Raw genomic sequence first — 22,047 nt, forward strand, 5'->3', positions numbered from 1 at the left:
AAAAAAAAAAAAGAACTGTGAAAACATACAAGAAGGAATTCGACCTAGCAGGATGTGGTGGTGTATGCCTGTAATCTCAGAGCTTGGGAGGCAAAGGCAGGAGGATCAGTATGAGTTCAAGGCCAGTTTGGGATACACAGTGAGTTCAAGGCCAACCTCATAGAGAGATCTTTTCTGAAGAAGAAGAAGGAGAAGGAGGAGGAAGGAGAGAAGGAGAGGGGGGAGGAGAGGAGAAGGCAGAAAAGGAGAAGAAACCTGACCTTATTTGGAGTACAGGAAGACATCCCTAAGACAGCAGTTTTAAGCAGTGATATTAAAGAATTTAAAAGGTTGAGGGATCAGAAGCAATGGCCCTGAGGCAGAAGAAAGCATGATATGTCCAAAACTTTGAGAAAGAACCAATGTGGTTGGAGTAGGATGAGAAGGAATAAACTGGTATGACATGAGGCTCCAACTGGCAGCGGCAAGTCATACAGGGTCTTGGGGAGATTTTGGAAGGATTCAGGCCACAGTTCTTCCATGTCATTATTCCACCTAACAGCTAATTCTTGTCGATTTGCACTGAGGGGATGACCCAGTTTCTGCCCGTGAGCTACTATCCCAGGGTGAACCCTCTTTCTCCAGATATCCTTATCCCAGTAAGTGTTGGGTTTTGAGGAGACCCAACTAATAGCATTTTTCTCACTTTACCTGAGTCAGTTGAGAACTAAGACAACACAATTAGCAAGTGAAGTATCATGTGTCATCCTTATTTCTGATTAAAACTGAAACAGAAGACATAGCTTATTTTAAGAGGGCAAATGGGCTTGCATTGTATGCCCAGTTCAAACTCTAGCCCAGGCTACTTGTGGGAAGTCTGGGTTTGTGCAGGAGTCCCACCTGCCCAGGTCACTGCTCCTCTAGGCTAAGTGGAGAGGAAGGGCAGGATGGACCACATTTGTCCCAAATGCCTCCTCCCTCTGCCAGATCCTTTCGTAGATTCATTTCCCTCAGTGTGTAAACATAAGGAAATGCTTCCACCAGCATCTTGATCACCGTCTCTACCTCCGTAGGGAGGAAAAGGATTTGGAGAAGAACCAACAGGACCTAGAGTGACTCTCTTTAGAAGGAGGGAATAAGTGTTCCTTCCACATTATTGCCAAGAGCTGTTAAAAGAAGGTAAATCCAGTTCTACTGGATGAAGATGGAGTCTGATAAACAACTGACAGCCCATCTTCTAGGAGGCTTAGAATACGTTATGCAAACCTATGATCCCCAAAGCATGTCATTTCTGTGCTGAACTTCTTTTTGTTTTCATCCACATAAGTAAAATTTTCTAGTTTATTCTTTTTCAACCTTTGTCAAATGCCGCAGATGCCTGAGACATATTTAAAAGAACTGTGTGAAATCTAGGGTCACAGAATGGCAGTGCTGGAAAGGACTTCACAGGCATGGAATTTCATCTCTTTCCTTACCTTTTCAGAAGACATGAAACCCAACAAGGTTAAGTGACTTGCTCAGGATCACAGAACCATTTTTTCCAGAGCCATTGTGTCCCTCTCCCAGTTGTGTGGATTCTATGCCAGAAATATTTCCACCTGCATCATAGTGATACATCACAGACATTCATGATTTATAGAAAACCTATGATGCCTTTATGAAAACAACAAATACAGGTTTTTATCAAATAAAAGCCATCATTTTATCTACTAACAGGAATTTGTTTTCTGTTTATTGATTTTTCTCATAGTTTTTTTTTTGTATTCAGTCTGTAGTTCTACTATTCTGGTTCTAATAAATGTCTCCTTTTTAATGTTCTCTTTTCCTAATTAACCAAGTGTCAAGTAGAAAGAGATAAGTTATGCACTTTAATTACAGTGACCTCAGGCTACTTGGAGAATTCTTATCACTGGCTTGGACTATACATTCAGTGCTCACCCAAAACAAACTATGTTGACAAAACCTTTGCATAAACCATGAACGTGAGACCCAAGGTGATAGGGCCATCACTTCTGCCATCAGCAAACAAGAACACTGAGATTTAGTTCTCTGCTACTTCAAATCATACTGTATCTGGTCCTCTTGCTGCTTGTTTCATTCTTATTAAAAATGGAACGTGACTGTTAACCTGGATTATGAGAGACAGGAAGTTTGCATACTGCAGAGGGCCTGGAGCAGAGCTTTAAGAATCCAGTATTCCTGATCAGCTCTTCCACTAGTGAGTTGACTCTGTAGGCCAATCATGTGGGCTCTGAACCTCATTTCACACCTCTGTAAAATGGACTGATCATACACTGATTGCTAAGGTTTTTCTAAGAAGTTGCAATTTTTTTGCTATAAGCCCATATAGTTTCACGTTCCTCTTCTCATTCTTATTTTATCTGCTTGTTTCCCCAAATGGAGTAACATCTGGTTTCAAAGAAATATACTAAATAAAATGTCAAAATAGAAAATTTTTTTAAAAGACCAGAGGACTTTATCCATTAGATAATATATGCCTTGTTTTATTTATGAAAATGTACAAAGAATCTGGAATCCTTTCCATCCTCATCATGGTATCATTTCCTGGTTATAGAAATGGGCTCATGGTCTTTACTTTGAAGAATTTCCTTCAGGATGGGGCAGGTGAGGGGCAGTAAAGGACCTTGGTTATCTAGATTCCAACCCTCCCTTCTCCATTGTCTAAATTTTTCTGAACATAACTTTGAGGTTACTCAAAGTGCTTAACTTAGTAAAATATGTATGATGGAGTATTATAGGTATTGAGGTATGGGTCTCTCCTCTAGTTCAAAATTTTCCTTTAATGAAGTGTATGACCTTGGTTTTAAGTCACTTCTCTTCTGTACCCTCAGTTTCCACGTTTGTAAAATGAGCCACTTGAGCTGAATGCTGTGTAAGACCTTTCAGCACCGAATTTCTAGTCTGAAATCAGGAAATGCACAGCACTCGTGGTCGTTTTGGGAAAATGTCACTGGTTTTGGGGACAGAGTCTCACTATGTAAGGATTTCTCTCCAGACACTCCCTCACTTAAGTAGACATGGCCAGCTGGGCCAAGCCAGGACAGACAGTTTCACCATAATGCAGCACTGTTGGTAGTGTCTGCTCTGCCTGGGGAAGTCTGGCTTTGGTAAGCGCTCCAAGGTGTTGGCTACCTGGAGGAAGGTGAAGGGATCTCAAGAAGTCCTAAAATATGGTTCTTGCCCTCACTCAGGTCACAACTGTCTTGGTAAACACATGGGCAGCATCTAAACTAGGGAATCCAGGTGGTATAAGTACCATCCTAAACACCTGTCAGTTTTATCGAGCTATGGAAATTTATTCTGAGTTCAAGATAATGAACATATCTCCATGGGCAGATAGCTCTATCCTGGAGAAGATGGGAGAATGGCCTACAGGTCTTGGTGGTTCCATATTTAGTGGAGTTATCTTTATTTTCAAAGAAGAGTCTGATGTTCTCTTTCTAAAATACCATTCTACTTAGGTCTCATAATGATGCAGATGGAATATATGTCAACTGGAAGGACGGGCAGGCTGGGTGGAAGAGATAGGAGTGGGACACAGTAACAAAGTAGAGAAGATCACTAACAAAATACGAGGTATGGGTGGGAGCATAGGTTAATGGTAGAGCACTTGGCTAGCATGCAGGCTCCTTGGCGTCAATCCCCAGAACACACCCACCCTCCGCCCCAACAAAGTGGAGAAGAAGGAAAGAAATACAAAATTACAAGATGTATTCAGGAGACAGTTGGCAGACCAGTTTGTCCATAATGTGGCTTTTGAAAAGAGGAAGAAAGAAGCTGAAAGATTTTGGAGTTAAAGGATAAGACCTTTAAGAGAGACCAAGGGTAGATTCTAATGTTGCCACTTACTACTGCATGCCTTTGAGCAAGTTATTTAATCCCTCTGAGTTATTATTTCCACCTGGTAAAACGGGAGTAACGATACCAATTTCATAGGATTTTTGTGAGGATTAATAGAAATAATGTATGAAAGCTCCTGGCACACTGAAAGCAATCAATTTAAATTAATTTTTCAAATACCAGACCCTTTCTACTTCCACAGTGGATTCTTGTACTACAGACAGGTGGGAGTTAAGCAGTCAGACCTTGGATCTGAGTTATATTGGGCCAGTTACAAAGTCTTCAATTTCAGGTAACTTGCTTAGCCTCCCTTACCTCCAGTTTACTACTCTACAGAATGGGATTAACCATACTTATCAAAAAGGTTCGAAATGTATTATGTTAAGTACCCAGTAAGTAGTACCTGATAAGTAGGGGACAGGCAGTAGATTTCAATTTTTAAAAAATGACAATGGGGAATTATTATAATTAACATCATTGAACCCTTGACCAAGGAGCCTAGAATTTCTTTTGTAGGGAGTAGGGAGACATTGGAGGTGCTTCTTTCCTGATCATGTTCCTTTAAATGAAGAATAAAAGAATCTTGACATTGATGAGAATATGTACAGGAATATCAAGACTGTGCCCAGAACAGCACCCTGGAGGTAGAGACCCATCTACTAAAGATAAAGACCAGTTTTATTTATGTACATACCATGTGATTCTTTTACTACCAAATGTATTTTTTTCCTCTGAAATACAATTCTGAAAATGAGAGAGACAGACATGGAGAATGAGGAAGCAACAGAGGGAAAAAAGAGAGTCAGAAAAAAGGAGAGGTAAGGAGGACAATGAAGAGATGAGGAGAGAGGAGAGGAGGGCGCTGTCCGCACGCGCTCTCTGGCTTTTTGTGTGATGACACCTGGCTCCCAGCTGTGCTGTCTGCAGATGGTGTGAGAGAACGTGCATCCGGGTATGGATCTGGCATCACAAGGCTTGAATTTGCAGCTGACAGGTGGCCTATTTTAAATAGAACTGTGGGGAATTACTGAAGAAGGGTGAGAATCTCACCTCCTTGTGTTTTCTCACCTCCACCAACATGTGCCCAAACACCTGGGAACAGCTCATTCCACCTGTCTCCATGGTATCTGCTGACATGTTTCTGGGTCTGACCCAGGAGAGATGTCTGGTCAAAGAATTTCTGTTATCTCCTTCAGCTCCATTTTCAGTCTGCTAGCCATTTTGCTGAAAGGAGTGCTGTAGTCTGGCCATGCTCCCAATGTGTATCCCTCAGTGTGAGAGGTGCAGCCTCTCGGAAGTGGTCAGGACAGGAGGGTGAGGCCCTCATGAGTGGAACTGGTGCCCTCAGACACCAGGGCTGAGGAAGCTTGTTTGCTTCTTCTACCATGTGAGGACTTACACAAGGCGCTGCATGGGAGAAGCGAACGCTCATTGGACGCTGACCTGACAGCCTCCTGGTCTTGGACTTTCCAGCCTCCACAATTGTGGGAGAGAACTGTTCGTTGTTTCTAAGCCACTCAATATGTGGCTTTTTTTTTTCTTTTAGCATTCTTAACAGATTACGACAAGGAGGGAAGTATTGTTTTTTTGAGAACAGTGTTTGTATTAGCTTGTCCTGGGATATCTTTACAAGGTTTAATTATGTTTTTAATATCATCTTTCCGTTTCTGTTTCACTAGTCACCCAAATGCTGAATGTCTAATAACTGATAGGCATCAACAACTTGCCAAAGTCAGTCTCTTTTGCCACAGCTATTAGTGCCCCAGCAGCAGTCATGGCATGTCCCAGGCACAGCTAGTCTGTGCCTGCCCAACCCCAAGCCCACCTTGAGGCAGTAGGGGTGCTATGGGGTGGAGCCACAGGAGGCTGCCACGCCTCGTGGGGTGTCACCCATTGCAGCCTCAGTAGAGCCTCTGTGCACCGGTGAAGTTCATGCGTGATAACAGAATAAAAATGCTAATTGCTCATCCTCCAAGGGACCGTGGCTCATACTGTCCCCTTAGACTTTTTCTCAGCCCACCTTCCAGTTTAAAAAGATCACATGGAAATTGTTGGCCCCGAGACGATACACAGGACCTTTTTTTCTTCTGAATGTAGGAATGTTTATTATACTTGCTTTCCACTGTTTTAGAGAAGTTTTAATTAAATAATTTATACATCAAAAGTATCTATCTGTCCATCTATCTGTCTATCTACATCATCCAGCACCTATCTTAAGAAACAGAACATTATAGAGAGCTCTCTGAGGCTCCGACCTATTACCTCTCACTCACGTTCCTCTTCTGACCACCTCTTGGTATTTTTGTAATTGTCTTACTTTCATATATATTTGAAAATTTAAATGCTATTTACTTTTAAATAGCACCAAGCTAGATATGATCCTTTATGATTTGCAGTTTTTGCATGAAATCATGCAAGAATGAGCCATGCTGATGCAGTAAATGCTTGTGATTCACTTCCTCTCCTATATGGTACTTTATTCCAAAGATGTAGTAAATATATTTGTCTGTTCTCTGTTGATAGACATTTGGGGTATGATTTGTTCTTATAAGCCACAAATCTGGACTATATTTTACTATTCTAAATTCTTATACAATGCACTTTTCCTGCATATTCATATAGTTACACATGTTCAAGAGTTCTGTAGTGTCAGGAGTGGTGGTGCGTGCCGGTAATCCCAGCACTCGGCAGGCTGAGGCAGGAGGATCACACATTTGAGCCCAGCCTTGTTTCAACCCCTTAGCCCAGCCAAGTACCAGTTTAAAAGAAAGTGGAGGGAAGACATAAAGTGATAGGTGTGCATGTTTTCTTTGTAAAGGGCCCAGGGAAGCAGAAGGTGACCAATATGGACACCATGCCACCAACATGGGAATCATTGTGGACGATGATGGATTTGAACACAATCTCAACATGAACATTTCCTTTGAGGAGGTAACAATAATCTGCTCTTGAAACCCAGAGACTTTTGTGTTTGTGATGAATGAAGCAATTTAGCCAGTAGACCATGAACATTTTACTTAAAACTTAAATTGCCCCATTTGTTTTTATCTCCAGTTTTTATCTTTTTATTAGTATATGTTTCTGATGCATGAAGATTTTTTTCCTTTGACATGAGGCTCGAGGGGATCATAAATGAGCAGATGCAAAGTCCCAACCATGCTGATGTTTTATAGCAGCCACTGCCTGCTGACTTCACAGCAGCAAAAAGTTGGCAGAGACATAGTTAGTTTTCCTACATGATGAAATTTTTAAAAATGAGATATTTTAAGGAAATGAATGATTCCTTGATAAAGTATGCCTCTTTGTAAGAATGTAGTAAGAATAAACCATGTAATGCCAGCATTTACCAATGATTTTGAGTAATTCAGGGGAAGTACTAAAAATCCCTGAGTTTCAAGATCTTTATTCCTAAATTAGGATCAGTGCTTCTGCCCCTTCTACATCCCAGGTTTTTGAAAGTATTAACAGTAACCACATTTTCAAGTAATAGGCAACAACCTCAAATATGATGGTCTCGTTACCATGCTCTGTTTTTATGTTGAATCCTTTTTCTTCTCTGACTTCAGGTTAAACCCCTTACTGCTGCCAAAGAAGGGCACAAAAAATTCTTAGTGGGAAGCAAGATGACATCTCTGTCTAACCCCAAGACTGTTTCCAGGCCTGCCCCCACTACCTCGCCACCTCTGTCGAGGACCACAGCGGCTCTCCAGCCCACTCCAGCACAGCAGAAGGGGACGAGTAGCATGGCCATCATGTCTAGGCTCTTTGCCATGTCTTGTAATGAGACCCTGTGCTCTGCTGACAGCTTCTGTGTCAATGACTACACCTTGGGGGGCTCAAGATGCCATTGCAACCTGGGCAAAGGTGGTGCGAGCTGCTCAGAAGGTAGGTCCTTTGGAGAGGGAAAAGTGGGGCAGTCGGTGAGCCCTGGGAGAGTCAGAGCGCAGTTCTGTGCTCCAAAGGTAGTTCCTTCTCATCCCTTTTGTCAGACAAGCTCTTTCTTCCATTTATTGCTCACCACAGCAGCTATATGAGGCCAACTGTGAAGCAACTTCCATTCCTTCTAATTAGGTAGCAGCCTTATTTCTATGTGTGTCCAATGTCAAATGTCCTTTTGGAGCAACAGTCATTGAATCATCTTGACCCCTTAGAAATGTAGGTGCCACTACTGTCACATTACTATGAAAAGGTATATCCAGAACACTTGCAGAATAATTTTGCCAAAGTATAATCCACAAATGTATAACTAAAAAATGAATGGCAATGCTCTTAAAGTCATTGATCTCTTTTTTGGGAAGCACATAGTAACCTCCAAAAATCTGGTTTCTTTCTAAGAATTTCAGAAGCTCAAAGTCCCCCAAAGTGAGAATAGTAGGTATAAAAAGTAGAGATAGGAAGCTGTGCATGGTGCCACATGCCTGTAATCCCAGCACTCGGGAGGCTGGGACAGGAGGATCGTTGTGACTTCGAGACAAGCCTGGGCTACAAAGTGAGCTCAAGGCCAGCTTGAACTACAGAACAAGAGCCTGTCTCAAAAAGACAAAAAAAAAAAAAAAAAAGTAGAGCTAGGAGCCCGGTGTGTTAGTGCACACCTGTAATCCAAGCACTCTAGAAAGCTGAGCCAGGAGGGCTGTAAGAGCAAGTGCAGTCGGGGCAACCTAGTGAGACTTGCCTCCAAATAAACATGTCCATAAAGAGCTGCGGATGTAGCTCAGTGAGAAGGCCCTGGTTTCAGTACTTGGTGCTGCTACAGAGAAAGAGCAGAGAAAAGAAGATGGCAAACTTTGACAGATTAGCAAAGGTTTTCACTTGACAATATCCATGCAAGGTATGTGTTGAAGTTTTGCTTTTGCAGAAATGAAGAAATAACCTTCATGTTGTCTTTTTTTTTTTTTCTCCCCAGATATTATTATACAGTATCCCCAGTTCTTTGGCCACTCCTATGTCACTTTCGAGCCTCTGAAGAACTCCTATCAGTCATTTCAAATTACTCTGGAATTTAGGGTAAGAGGGATTGGCCATTTGTTGAGCACTTGTTGGAACTTTAACACTTTTAAAAGGAAGGGGCAGAAAGAGACAAAGCAGAGGAGAGTGATCAGAGATTAATGTGGCGTGAGTCCACCCTATAACCAGTTCACGGGATTGCAAAGCATTGGGTTTGTTCATCACATCCAAGTTGTCCAGCAAAGGAAGGGTGGGTTTTGTATGTTACTAAATGGTAGAAGTGACTGGGCCAAAGCTTCTCAGGGAAAATGTCGGAGTCTCAGCAGTGCTGTCCATAATAAGGCTCCTCCCAGACCAGGACTTCAGAAGTAATAATGCATTCTCCATTCCAAGATGCCTTTCAAAGGGAGCCCCAGTGTCCATCTTCATTGCAACAGCCGTAACTGGACAAATGGAAACTACTTCCCACGCCCCCAGCTTGTCGTGAGAGCCCCATAAAGGTGCTGTGGTCTGAATCAATGGCAGATCAGAATTCAGCCAGTGACTTCAGTGTGATTCTTTTTAGTTTCTTCAAAGCAGCAAAAAGCTTTGGAGGTCTGGAAACAAGGCTCCCTTGAGGGCACGGCCACAGTGCTGAGTGTCCAAGAGGTGAGCTGTCCTCTTCTGAGACAGCCGCATCCATCAGCTAAGTTGCTTTTATCACCTTGTTCTGCTGATGGAAGGAAAGACACAGATTTGCTTCCTCCCCAGAGAGAAGGAAGAATAGTCAAAAGAATAAAGGAAAAGGTAGAATGCTCTTTGGTGAGAACAGAGGTTGATGAACACTGCAATGCTCTCTGTGACCGAGGCTCTGCACATATGGCTTCCTGGAAGCCTGCAGGCGGAGCCACAAAGCCAGCAAAGAGCAGGTCAGGGGGTTCTCCCCTTCTTCTCCCCTTCCTCTCCCCTCTCTGCCATTCCTCACACACCGATTGTCTCGCTGCCATTTGCCTAATGGAAATGAATGGTACCTGCGAATTCATTAGTCTGTGTGCTTGCTGCATTGTAAATAGGGCCGCAGGGGAGAACGCTCACGTTGCGTATTCATGAGTGTTTCCAGATGGTGCTTCGTGGAAGAGGAGGTGGTCATTGTTCATGTGGCTTTTGTCTGTGTGACAACAGGCAGAGGCAGAGGATGGCTTGCTGCTCTACTGTGGGGAGAACGAGCACGGCAGGGGCGATTTCATGTCCTTGGCTGTCATACGGCGCTCGCTTCAGTTCAGGTAACGCCTGCCCAAAGCCCCCAGACTTTTAAAATTCTGCTGTGCATTGTGTTTACATTTCCATAGTGTGGGTGCCATCCATGCAGGATGGATCCCAGTAGGTAAAGGAATGGTGCAGAGAAGATGAGCAAAAAAGGAACAGTTTCTTAAGTACTGGAGTGTCAGGACGGCAGGGTAAACTTTGAGGCTTGAGCTGTGGATCCTTGTCACCCATCTCCTTGTGTCGCATACGGCTGAAAGTCATGGAGGGCAGTGAGGAGCCTGTGGTGAGGTCCAAGCTGTGTGCCTACCTTCCCTGAGCACTGTGCTGAACCCTCCGGCTTGCCTCTTCCGCCCTGAACCTTTCCTTCCCAGCACACTTTGGAAGCCACTGTGAACTTCTGTGTGGTTTGGGGGGGGCGGCGGGCAGAGCTCTGTGACTCAGTGAGAGGTGCTGCGGCACCTGCCTGTAACGGACCAGTGGGTACACAGTGCTTATCTATTCATGCGCAGTAGGTGCAAGGTACACAGCACCTCGTGAATGACCAACGGGCAGCAGCTCTGTCCATCTCAGTGGTACAACTGTAAGACCCTCAAGGCACCACTCCCAGCTGCCTCATCTTATCCAGGCCTGGGTTTCCTCTCAGGGCCCTAAAGAGTTCAGCTCTACCAGTGCTTAGAGCAGTACCCGCCCCAGGGCAAACACTCTATAAGCACCAACTTTTACATCTTTTTAAATTATTTCAGCATAAAAACACTTCAAGTTGAATTAGAGAAGCCATTGAGCAACCCAAATAGGCTAAAGAATCAGACCCCCCCCCTTTGCTGAGGATTTGACTCCTGGAAATTTGATGGTGGCCGCCAGGACGGGGATAGTCATAACCTTGTGGGGCCCTGGCACTTGGAGGATAGGGTAGACTCTCTCAGTAGCACTGGCACTGACAGGCTGGTAGCAGCTCCTTGGCTCCACAGCGCATTCGGAGGGATTCTGACATCCCTCTCTGCGAAGCCTCCAGTCTTGTCCCACTCTCCTGAGAGTCCGGAGACAAAGGAGCTCACGAGGAGTGGACTGCAGGTGATGCCGCCCCAATAAAGCCAGCGCCCATCGTACCACATTGCTAGGGAGTGACTTCAGGATGCTTGTGCAAGTGTAACTATTTAGAAGTTGACCAGAAATAACCAAACTCCTGTCTGTCACGCCTAGTGACCCTTGGGCACCCCTGGATCATGGGTAGGTTTGGAAAAATAAAAATAATGCTTTTCCTCCATCCCACACTGGCCCTAAGCTGGGCCCTCTAAGGAAACCTCTCCCATATACGGGCACAGCTGACCACAGATGGCAGGGCTGGCTGCTTGGCAACATGAGTGGGAAGACTTGGACTGTTACATTTTATTAATATCACAGATCCTGTCACTTGAGAGAAGTCCCCAGACAGATCCTCGGAAGTAGAGGGCCTCAGGTTCTAATGGCTGTGCCTCAAATCTGCTTTAAGTATTTGTTGATCTCTGGAAAAGAGAGTGAGAGTCTTATGTGCTCATGGTCATCTGAGCTGCAGAGCCAGTAGGGCTAAGAAGGCGTCTCTGACAAGTTCCATGGGCAGAGTGAACAGAAGGAAAACATCCCAGGGAAGAAGCATCTGGCGCTGTGAGTGCACATTTAAACAGCTGTTGATGCTCATAAATATAACCAAACAGATCGACTCAGAAAGGAGCCGCTATCCTAGAGGTGCTGTCCGTGGAGCCTGGAAACACAATAAGCTGGCTGACTCTAGAATCTCCTTTCCCTTTTCCCCCCGACAGGTTTAATTGTGGGACCGGGGTTGCCATCATCATCAGCGGGACGAAAATCAAACTTGGGGCGTGGCACACAGTCATGCTCTACAGAGACGGGGTGAGTGGGCTGCTGCAGCTGAACAACGACACCCCAGTGACGGGCCAGTCCCAGGTGAGTAAAAGCTGCAGCTCTGCTCACCTCCCTCACCACATTAGCATCCCATGAGGGGCTCACTGGAGAGAGAGCAGGGCTCGGTGAGGAAGGATTTGGACTCAGGATGGGCTTTGAGAGGCCCGGCTTCACAGTGAGTGCACACAGCTGAGCTCTGCTGGGGTCCTGCCCCGTCTTGCCCGTCCAGGTGGACATTCAGGCTGGGGAGGGACTTGAATTCATGAGCGTCATTGCTGTTGGGTGCGCAGGTACCGGTTTGAGCCCATGGACATGCTCTCTTTCCACAAGGACATCAAAGCCAAGGGTTGAGGAAGACCATACTGGAAGGACAGAACCCACCATTTGTGTCAAACACAAAATTTGGCTTCAGGCAGGAGTGTCGTAATCCTGTGGCTTCAGAAAACATTCCTGAAAGACTCGTTTGGTTCAATATGCAGGAATAATCTGCTCATCTACATTTGTAGGGGCTTGGGGAGGGTCACTGTAGGAATTGTTTAACTGTTTAAAAAAGAGTTTAACTCTGGTTACTCAGCAAGTTACCTGGCTATTCCCATATTTGTTATGCTCCGAGTAATTTTAGAACTGTGTTTAGAGTAAGCAGTTTGGATTAGCAGCCTGCTGAGGAACTGAGCCTGTAATTATAGTCAGGCAGGTATCTATTCTCCAAGGGAAAGTGGGGCAGGAAAGCCTCTGTGGGTATATATCTAAGCTTCCTCTCTGCTCCAGCTCTCCACTACTCTTCGCTGGCCAGATATGGTATACAGAGGGTCATGCCTTGATGATCAAAAAAAAAAAAAAACAGGAAAGAAGTCTCATTAGTGTGGACCCCAGTGTTTCCAAAGGAACAAGAGTCCAAATCCTGTGAATGTGAATCTGAGGAGCTTACTTATGCCTATATCGCTAAGAAAGGAGAGTCACAGTGTGTGAAGGACAGAGTTACCTAAATGACAGAAGAATAAGTCTAACATAACAAGATGAAATTTGGTAGAAATAAAGAAGCTTCAAACTTGGGTTCAAAATACTAACGTGAAGACAGGACCGAGAAGCTATAATGAAAGCAGCACATGTGAAAAGGTCATAGGGTTTAAAGCAAGGAAGTTATAAAAAAGTTGAACAAACAAGGACATGTGCTAATAAAAATAAGTTAAAGAAAATATAGGCTGCTTTAGTAGAGGCATAACATTTAGAAAAGGGGAGGTTACAGTCTCTTTCTATTCTGGTGACTACATGAGAGCTTTCAGGGGCTCTAATTGTGACTCTGAACTCAGAAGAGGATTAAATTCATCTCTGTGATGACCTTGTAAGAAGGCCATAGATAAAGTGAAGCAAGTTCAAGGAGTAGTCACCCAGACAGGAAGATGACTTGAAATCTCTTCAATAATTGATGAAGAGAGCATTGTTCCATTGGGAGAAGGGAAAAGGGCAGCCTGTAAGTTGGCTTTTCATTGTAGAATCAAAAGAAAAGTCCTGAGGAAGAAGGGTTTACTCACTAGATCCCAAGCATAAAGGCAAATGGGAAGCGCTTTGGGGCACCATTGTTAGCTTTACTACTGATACGATATGCATGGAGATATGACAGACTCTATCAGGAAATGATTTCCTTTCCTTGGGGGTGTTCAAAAGGTAACTTATCTATACCTTGGGCAGAGATGTATAAGGACTCCAATAGCCAATGAAAGTTTGGCTTATGTGAGTTTTCATGTTATTTCCAATCCCAAGATTCTATGACTTTAATAAATATAAGAATTAATTGCAAATCATGTAATTTTATGGATGTTCAGGGGCAAGTTTGCCTTTGTACCACTGGGACTTGCTGAGCAAGTCACAGAAGCAGGACCACAGATGGGGAATGTTTAATAGATTGTCTTGGGAGACAGCAATTCTATTTTAAGGTTGGCTCCTCAGAAACAGACCTGAGATGAGGGCGTCCTGTGCAAGTAATGTATTGAGAAACTGCTCTCCAGGGAGCCTGTTAAAGGAGAGGAGAAACTGGACAGGGAGGAGGAGAAGCAAGGTTGGGATGAAGCAAGGGTGAGATCTCAGGTGCAGGTCTTCAGAGCATGGCTTTCACCTGGTCCCACAAGAGCGCTCCGGCTATAAATTAGACCTTAGAGCTATCCCAAACTGTTACAGGCTATCCCAGGGGAAGGCAGACCCCAGGGCATTTTCATTTCTCTGCATAGGCAGGCAAAGCAGGCACCAGGGATCTGAAGGTTAACCGCGTTCAGGGGAGGAAGAGGCCAGGCTTGAAGACTTGCCTGGGACGTTGTTGTGAAGGGCACCACCAAGAGCCACCTGCCCCTTCCACACCCTCCTACTCTGGGAAGCAGTTGAGCTGTCAGCCCTCCTGCTGTGGCCCTGGAACTGGAACGAGGCAAGAAGGGGAACGATGAGGTCTACAAGTGAATTCTGAGGATGTTGATGAAATAAGCCACGAGAGTTTTTAATTGATCTAATGAAAGCAGTAGGTTCGGTGGCCAAATAGCTTTAGTAAACCCTTCAAGCCCACAGCAGTTCTGCATGATTCAGTCTATCCTTACAAGTGATTCTTATCTGTTCATCAGAAAAGATAAAACAATGTTTAGATTTCTAATTGCAGGAAACAAGTGTTTATAGGGTACAGATCACAAGTCAGAGGCTTCCATCTTGGACATTTTTTGAGAACTGGCAATGTGCCTTTTCCCACCTGCTGTTTTTATCCTTTAATCCAAATAAATGACAAAAAACATGACCAAGCGTGGCTTAATTTTTTCCCTGACATTCAGCCTTGTGTTCCATAACCTCCAATCCAGACTGTGGTTTCATCTAAGATTAGAAATTTCCCTACCTTACTATAATAACACTTTTGAAAACAGTTGTAACCATAAATGATTGCAAAGAATTTGTAACACACCCTGTTTGGCAATTATCAGCTGTACTGTGTTTCCTGCAGTATATAACATAGAGGTGACTCAGAAAGAGAAAAGACAGAGGTCAGTGTACAAATACACAAAATTAATATTGCCACCTGTGGGGGACACAGCTTGGCTCTGTGACCTGTCCAGGGTACCTGGTAGATGTGTCAAGACTGGAAAGAGAATGGTTGATTTGGATGCCAGGCGTCCTGTCAGGTTGGTTGGGGCTCTGACCTCCTTCCCTCCCTTTCCAGGCCTTCCAGAATTGTCTCTACCAGAAGCACAGTCCTGGAGAGGCTCACTGAGTTTTCTGTGGTACCCAGGGGTTTCAATTTCCAGCAGGACTATGTCTTGATTAAAGACAAATAAGGACAAAGGAAAACTCTGCCCTGTAACCGACAGCTTAACCACCTTCTTTATCAAAATCTGCCATATTTTGGCTTTTTAGTTTGTGTAGTGAGATGAAGTTTTCTTCTTTCTTAAAGGGCCAGTACAGTAAAATCACCTTCCGGACTCCTCTCTATCTTGGTGGGGCTCCCAGCGCTTACTGGCTGGTCAGAGCCGCAGGAACAAACAGAAACTTTCACGGCTGTGTGCAGTCACTTACTGTTAATGGGAAGAGAATTGACATGAGGCCGTGGCCACTGGGCAAAGCTCTCAGTGGAGCTGATGTGGGTAAGTGACTATGTAGGACACTGAGAGAGCCATGTGGATCGCCTTGGCCAGCATGTGAGCAGATGCCTGCAATCCTGGGAAGATGGTGAATGTGGAACTCTAGGAGACGAGTGGTCCATGCTGTGCTATGCAGACGTGGATCCTGAGTCCAAACACCAAGATTTGATAGCAACATGGTGCACCAAGCCCTTGGTTGTATCCTGCCACCATCTTAACCTCTTCTTAAAATGTAGTCTGAGCTCACTGGACAGTGGCACACAATTTAGCCCTGTCACCCAACTTACCAGTGGAAGAGTCAAGACAATAATGTAAGAATAAAAATAATTTTTAAAAATGTAAGAACAGCATTCCTATGCCCTCTATTTGTGAAGAAAAGGTCAAATTCCAATTCTTGACTATGGCAAATACCTTGTCTGCCCTGGGTTTACTTTGAAAGCAATAAGAACATTTGTGCAGTTTCCTGAAGGCAGCAGGTAGACAGTGCCCAGGGTAGTTAATACAGAAACTCAGTTTACTAAAGATGCTGTAACAAAACACCCACCAACTGAATGACTTCAGCATCAAAAATTTAATTTATCGTGGTTCTGGAGGCTGAAGTTCAAGGTCAAGTGCAAGCAGAGCTAGGTTTTCCTGAGGACCCTTGCCTTGTCCTGCAGGTTGGTGGCTGCCTTCCCTTGCTGTCCTCCATGGTCCTCACATGGTCTTTCCTGTGTGTGTCTGTGAGTCCAAATTTCCTCTCCTTCTGAAGACATCAGTCAGACTGCATTACAGCCCCACTCTTATGCTCTCATGTAACATTAATTTCCTCCTTACAGACCCTGCTTCCAAACATGAATACGGGGGAGTGAGGCTTCAACCTGTGTGTTTGGGGGAATATGGTTCAATCATTAGCAATAGTGGCTACAGGTCTCACTATGGCTTATCAACTCTTTGAGACCTGCTTAAAGCTAGTCATAACGTGAGGAGCTGGAAATAAAGTGATGAACAAATCAGATGTTTGCCTCTGTGTATCTGCTGTGGGGAGAGACCAAGTTAATCAGATAATTAACCAAGTAAATTAAAATGACAAGTGGGGTTGAATGTTATACAGAAGAAGTGAAGGGGCAATAATAATGTCTAACAGTGAGCCGGCATGGTCTTGGGCTAGGGAAGACCCTTCTGAGGAAGCAGGAGTAGGAGCAGAAAAGAGGAGAGGCGAGGCAAAGACGCGTAGGCTGTGACTAAACAAAGACCACAGTTCCTTCAACATGCACTTCCGGGTAGCTGCCCGCTGACGTCACCAAGGCCAGCCCACTCCAGCCCAGGTGACACACTTTGTAGAAAAGTTTTCCTGGAATCTATTAGCAGCCCCGAAGCCAGGCTTCTGCGTGCACAGGGTGTGCAGGGTGCCCAGTCCCCACCGCCCCCACTGAGTATCTATGAGAGAGGGGTGGGGGAGTTAGACCAGTCCAGGTGACTGATTAACAAAAGAGCAAAAACTACCCCACAAAGGTGACACAACCAGACCAGGGTAGGCGAACGATACCCGCTCATGCAGGTACAGCCTTGGGGGCTGGGGGGGAGGTGGCACAGCTGGGCTTCTCCCTTCACAGCCCAATCAAAGACTCAGCCCTTTGCCCCCAACGCCATAAAGCCTGTTCTGTACTGGCTTAGGTTATTTCTGGGCCAAATTGTGATCCATCTGTTTAACTTATTTCTTACACATAAAGAGAAAAGGAAGATCAAGACCCATAAAAAAGTAGCTCATGAAAAGTCCATTTGTTCTGACTTCACCTGACGACCTTGAAAGTGACAAAGCTCATTTGCCCATGTGGAATTTTCTGATACACTTGGCAAAGGTCAGGGACCCATGCGATGTTAAACCTTTCAGAACTTTTTGCTATCGGCCTGTCCTTAGTAAGGCAGTCGCTTTGGAAGTAGAAATAGGGGCTGTAAAACCCATATGCTGAGGTATCATGGAATCACCTCTCTCCCCGGGACAGAAGACTCCACCACTAGGCTGAGATGGGCGTGGCTGCTTAACTTCTCTAGCGCTCCTCTTGCTTGTCTCAGCTCTGAACTAACATGGCAGCACTTCAGCTAATGGGGATCACAAAATTAGAAATCTTTTAACATAAACACTCTGTCGCCTTTAGAGCGATTGACGTCCAGTCTTGTGGGAAAAACACAGATGGATTCAAGCAGAGGCAATTCAGTCATCCCTCTCATGGTCATAAGCTTGTCCACAGTTTATTTTCTGGATTTATTGTGTCTGTGATGTTTGGGAAAGTCTCTATGGCTCTTCATAAAGGACAAGCGGAAATCGAATTAAGATGAAGGGCAGGCTGTACTTGCTGTGAACAGAGGTGCAGATCAGCAGCGGCGGGGACCAAACTGTGTTTGCTCAGAACTGTGAGCTGCTGGTGTGGTCGGATGGACTCACCGGAAGACTGGCTTTGTCATTCCTGTTCTGTGTCCAGGGGAATGCAGCAGTGGGATCTGTGATGAGGCCTCGTGTGTCAACGGAGGGACCTGTACCGCAATCAAAGCCGACTCCTACATCTGCCTCTGTCCTCTTGGGTTCAAAGGTCGACACTGCGAAGATGGTGAGGAATAAGCAAGTTGACTGTGTTTCTTACCTGCATGTTAATTCACATGGATACAACTTTTCACTTAATGCACTTTAGGCAAAGTCTCATAACTTTCTATGGGATCAAGGTTGCTTTGTTGACAAGGATAGAACTGTCTTATAGAGCCGAAGTTACAAACAAATGGAAACTATTTTCCTTTTAAGATGCTGAGCTGGGGTGGGCTCCTTTTGGGCCTCAAATAACTTCTAAAAAGCCTATATCTGTGTGGCTTGCACCTAGCTGAATTTAAAGCATTAAAAGCTTGTGATCTTTGTAGTATCTGGCAGTTTGAGAGAAAAGATTGAGAAAGTGCACACAGAAATTCACAATGTGATGTTTTCCTTCCTTGTAGTGTTCTGCTAAATTATTCCATCCCTCAGTACTGTATACATATTATATGCATGTGTATAAATGCATGTATACACATATATGTACCTATGCATGTAATGTACTTGCACACACATGTGTGCATGCTAATACATGCAAATAGTAACTGAAAATTTAAAAGATTTTGGAAAGTAATGCAAGCTTGAATATTCTTCAATTTTTTCAGAATTCCAAAATTTAAAACAAAACAAAATGGGCTAAGATCACAATGCTAATCACATTCCTCTACAAATGATACCATACTGGGAACATGTTTTAACATTATCATTTCAAATCTCATGTCAGGGTGAGCCATCTCGTGTTTCACTGGCCTTATAGTGTAAGAGAGGCTGATTCTTGTTCATGTCATAAATCACTGTGAGTCAGTGGGAGCATTGTTGAAAGGGGCTTCTGCTCCGTCCAGCCATCCAGGGACCCAGGACAGCCAAGAATAATCATCAGGGATACAGGCCTCCTGCCAACTCATGATTCCTCTAAGAACGTAGAGTCTTCCATTGAATCTGCAGCCAGCCTGCTTGTGAGAGGAGAGACTGGGAAAAGACGGAGGGAAGTTTTTGAGGCCAGTCCTCAGGTGCCACATGATCTTTCACCCCCATTTTGCTGGCCAGAATTCAGTCACACCACCCTCCTGGCTTCAGGGCAGATGGTTGGGGGTACAGCACACCTGGGGGCACAGCTTGCCAATCTCGGCACACAGAGACTTCTAATGCTTTGCGTGTTTTTTCAGCTTTCACCTTGATCATCCCTCAGTTCAGAGAGTCTCTGAGATCCTATGCTGCCATGCCCTGGCCCCTGGAGCCCCGGCATTACCTGTCCTTCACAGAGTTTGAGATCACATTTCGGCCTGACTCAGGGGATGGCGTCCTCCTGTACAGCTATGACACAGGCAGCAAGGACTTCCTGTCCATCAATATGGCAGGGGGCCACGTGGAGTTCCGCTTTGACTGTGGCTCTGGAACCGGTATCCTGAGGTGAGAGCTTGGACCTTCTGCAGTCTCTTCTCCCCTTAACCCAAATAACAGCCTCTGTGGAGAAAGAACAAATTGCCATCTACCATCTTACACTCTTCTTATCTTCCCCACACCAATGTCTTGTGGAGCTCTCCCCTGCTTCCTAAAGATGACGGGCTTCCCACAGGTGTCCTGTCTGAGAGATTCCCTTTTCCCACATAGCTACCCAGCAGGTAGAGCCCTCTGCTTCAAACTATGGAAAGTGAGCTTGCTTCCAATGGGAGGTGAACTCTCCATTTCCACCTTAGTTCATGCAGTGCCATCAGCAGGCAGACTTTTGATGAACTGTAATTAATCAGCGCCTTACACAGTGTGTCATATGGTTGGTGCCCAGCAAACATAAGTTCACAAGTAAAAGGTTTTAACAAATTTTTAATGAATAGAAATGTCCTTGATGACTTTGTTTTAAATTTTTACTTTCCTCTTAAACTGTTTCACAGATGGTAACTAGTGATTTCTCAAGTCCCTTACTGTTTTTCAGTACAGTGAGTCATCAACAAGCACAGACCCCTTTGTTAACCAGTGCGTTCAGGAAGGATGGGTGATGAGTAGTCCTAATAGCATGGCAGTGAATGGGTACTTCTAAAGGATTTGCTTATGTTTGCAAAATTGGTCGCAGTAGCTACACTTTGCTCCTGTTGTCTGGTCTGTACTATTAAACTACTTAGCAGATCAGTTGTTCCCATAGAGTAAGTCCGTATCTTTTTTAATCCCTTGGAGCCTTCGATTGGCAGGTGCAGATATTTTTCTTATTTGTTTATGTCTCCTTTTGATTGTGTTCCTTTCACCGCAGTTTTAACCTTCAAGCTCAAGGACTGCTTGTCTAATGCAGACATTCTTCTTATTCCGCCATTTGTCTAATTCTTCTCTTTTGAAACTCACTAAGGTATTTTGCTTAATGGTGCCCTGCCATAGACTATCAGTTAGCCTATTGTTGTTTTAAAGGATATTGCAGGCTGTGTTCAATCACTGTTCATATTGCTAGCCTGTCATTTTTAGAAGGAGTGTGTGAGATGTTACCGCTGTGTGCTGCCTCTAACTGCTGATCATTTTTCATAGCTGATAGGAAGTGCTCCGCATTAAGTTCTAACAGTTCTCTAAAAGGATGAGTTGTGTTTGTCCTTGCAGTTGAATTCCTACACATCAGTGACACCTCCTACCTCAAGGAATGGACAAACATTTTTTTATATCCCTGCTTATGCAAAACATCTTATACGTCAAGACAACTTTGGTGGATATTTAACTGACTCAGTTTACATGGGATTCTGCAAAATAGCCTAAGCAATTCATTTAGAACTGTACTTCAAGCTTAGAAAGGAAGACACCTTAGCTGTCACCTTGTGCTTTAAATGGCCTCTTCATGATAAGAAGTGACCAAAAAGAGCTGAAAGAGGCCAAGGGTTCATCACCTCTCCTCCTAGACAAATTGTCCTCTCTACCACCTCTGTAGAACTTTGGCTGTGAGGTCGCAGGCACATGAACCCTTACAAGTCCAGTGTTTCTCTTTTTCCTAAAATTATGCCCATTTTTTAACAGGAGATGCATTTAATTCTTTAAAAAATGCAAATCACTGTTTTCTACTTGTCAGAAAGGACTACTGCAAAAAGAGTTCCTGGGTATTAGGCGATGACAACAAGGCAAGAGTTTCCAATGAACAAACCGCCATCTGTCCCTTTGTCCCGTCTTCCTCCATGTACCCTGACAACATTGATCACTATTGGCCTTCCAGATGGCTCTTTGGAAGCTGTTTATTTTGAAAATCATTTCAAAATCTTCCCATTTAATTAAGAGAATTCAGTGAAAGCCTGAACTGCAGGGAGTTGTCGAATTGGCCAAATCATTTTAACTTTAGGAAAAGGATAAAGTGATCAAAATCATTATGTACTTGATTCAAAAATCAAGACAACTGGAATGAGCTCTTGATGGCTGTGATCAATCTAGTGGTGCAGAGGAGGGTAGCATATTGACAGCAAATGACCTCTGCAGGACAAGAGCATGACAAGGGTGCTGTTAGTTATTATGAAAATAGACCACTTTAAAAGGGCCCTTGTTTCTTTATTGCATATTGATTTAGCCAGGGTGATTAAATTCTAATTGCTAAGGACAAACCACAAAAGCATTTGTGTGAGCAAAAGAATCAAATGAAGGGGTGGTGACCCTTCAGTAATTGTGCCAATTGGTATTCCTCATGGTTTTCTAAAGATGATCCATGACCAAAAATATAATTGGGAGCTTCAGTGAGGGCCAGGAACTAGAAACTGTTAGAAATACAGATATAATAAAGATATTCTTTCTGCACACTTGACTATAAAAAAAAATGTGGAAAAATCCTATAAATATTACTAAAGCTCCAAGAATTTCTACTGTGGCTTAATTAAATTTTTAAAATAAGTTGAATCTTTTCATAAGCTCACAGAACATAGTATCTGTTTCCCCTGTGTTAGCCCATTTTGTTCCCCTGTTAACAGAATCCCTGAGACTGGGTAATTTATAAAGAACAAA

The 22,047-nt window shown here is 44.0% G+C and overlaps 1 protein-coding gene across 1 annotated transcript in view; it reads left to right on the forward strand.

Moving 5' to 3' along the window:
• Positions 1-22,047, forward strand: part of Egflam (EGF-like, fibronectin type III and laminin G domains) — a 174,003-nt gene that overhangs the window by 120,944 nt on the left and 31,012 nt on the right. Inside the window, exons 8-15 of the mRNA XM_005386224.2 lie at positions 6,659-6,771; positions 7,407-7,725; positions 8,744-8,844; positions 9,946-10,046; positions 11,826-11,970; positions 15,350-15,539; positions 17,999-18,124; positions 19,263-19,506. Coding sequence (XP_005386281.1) covers positions 6,659-6,771; positions 7,407-7,725; positions 8,744-8,844; positions 9,946-10,046; positions 11,826-11,970; positions 15,350-15,539; positions 17,999-18,124; positions 19,263-19,506 — 1,339 coding nt within the window. The remainder of the gene's footprint in view (positions 1-6,658; positions 6,772-7,406; positions 7,726-8,743; positions 8,845-9,945; positions 10,047-11,825; positions 11,971-15,349; positions 15,540-17,998; positions 18,125-19,262; positions 19,507-22,047) is intronic.

This window comes from Chinchilla lanigera, unplaced genomic scaffold, assembly GCF_000276665.1.
Source record: "Chinchilla lanigera isolate Chin_1 unplaced genomic scaffold, ChiLan1.0 scaffold00025, whole genome shotgun sequence".
Classification (NCBI taxonomy): domain Eukaryota; kingdom Metazoa; phylum Chordata; class Mammalia; order Rodentia; family Chinchillidae; genus Chinchilla; species Chinchilla lanigera.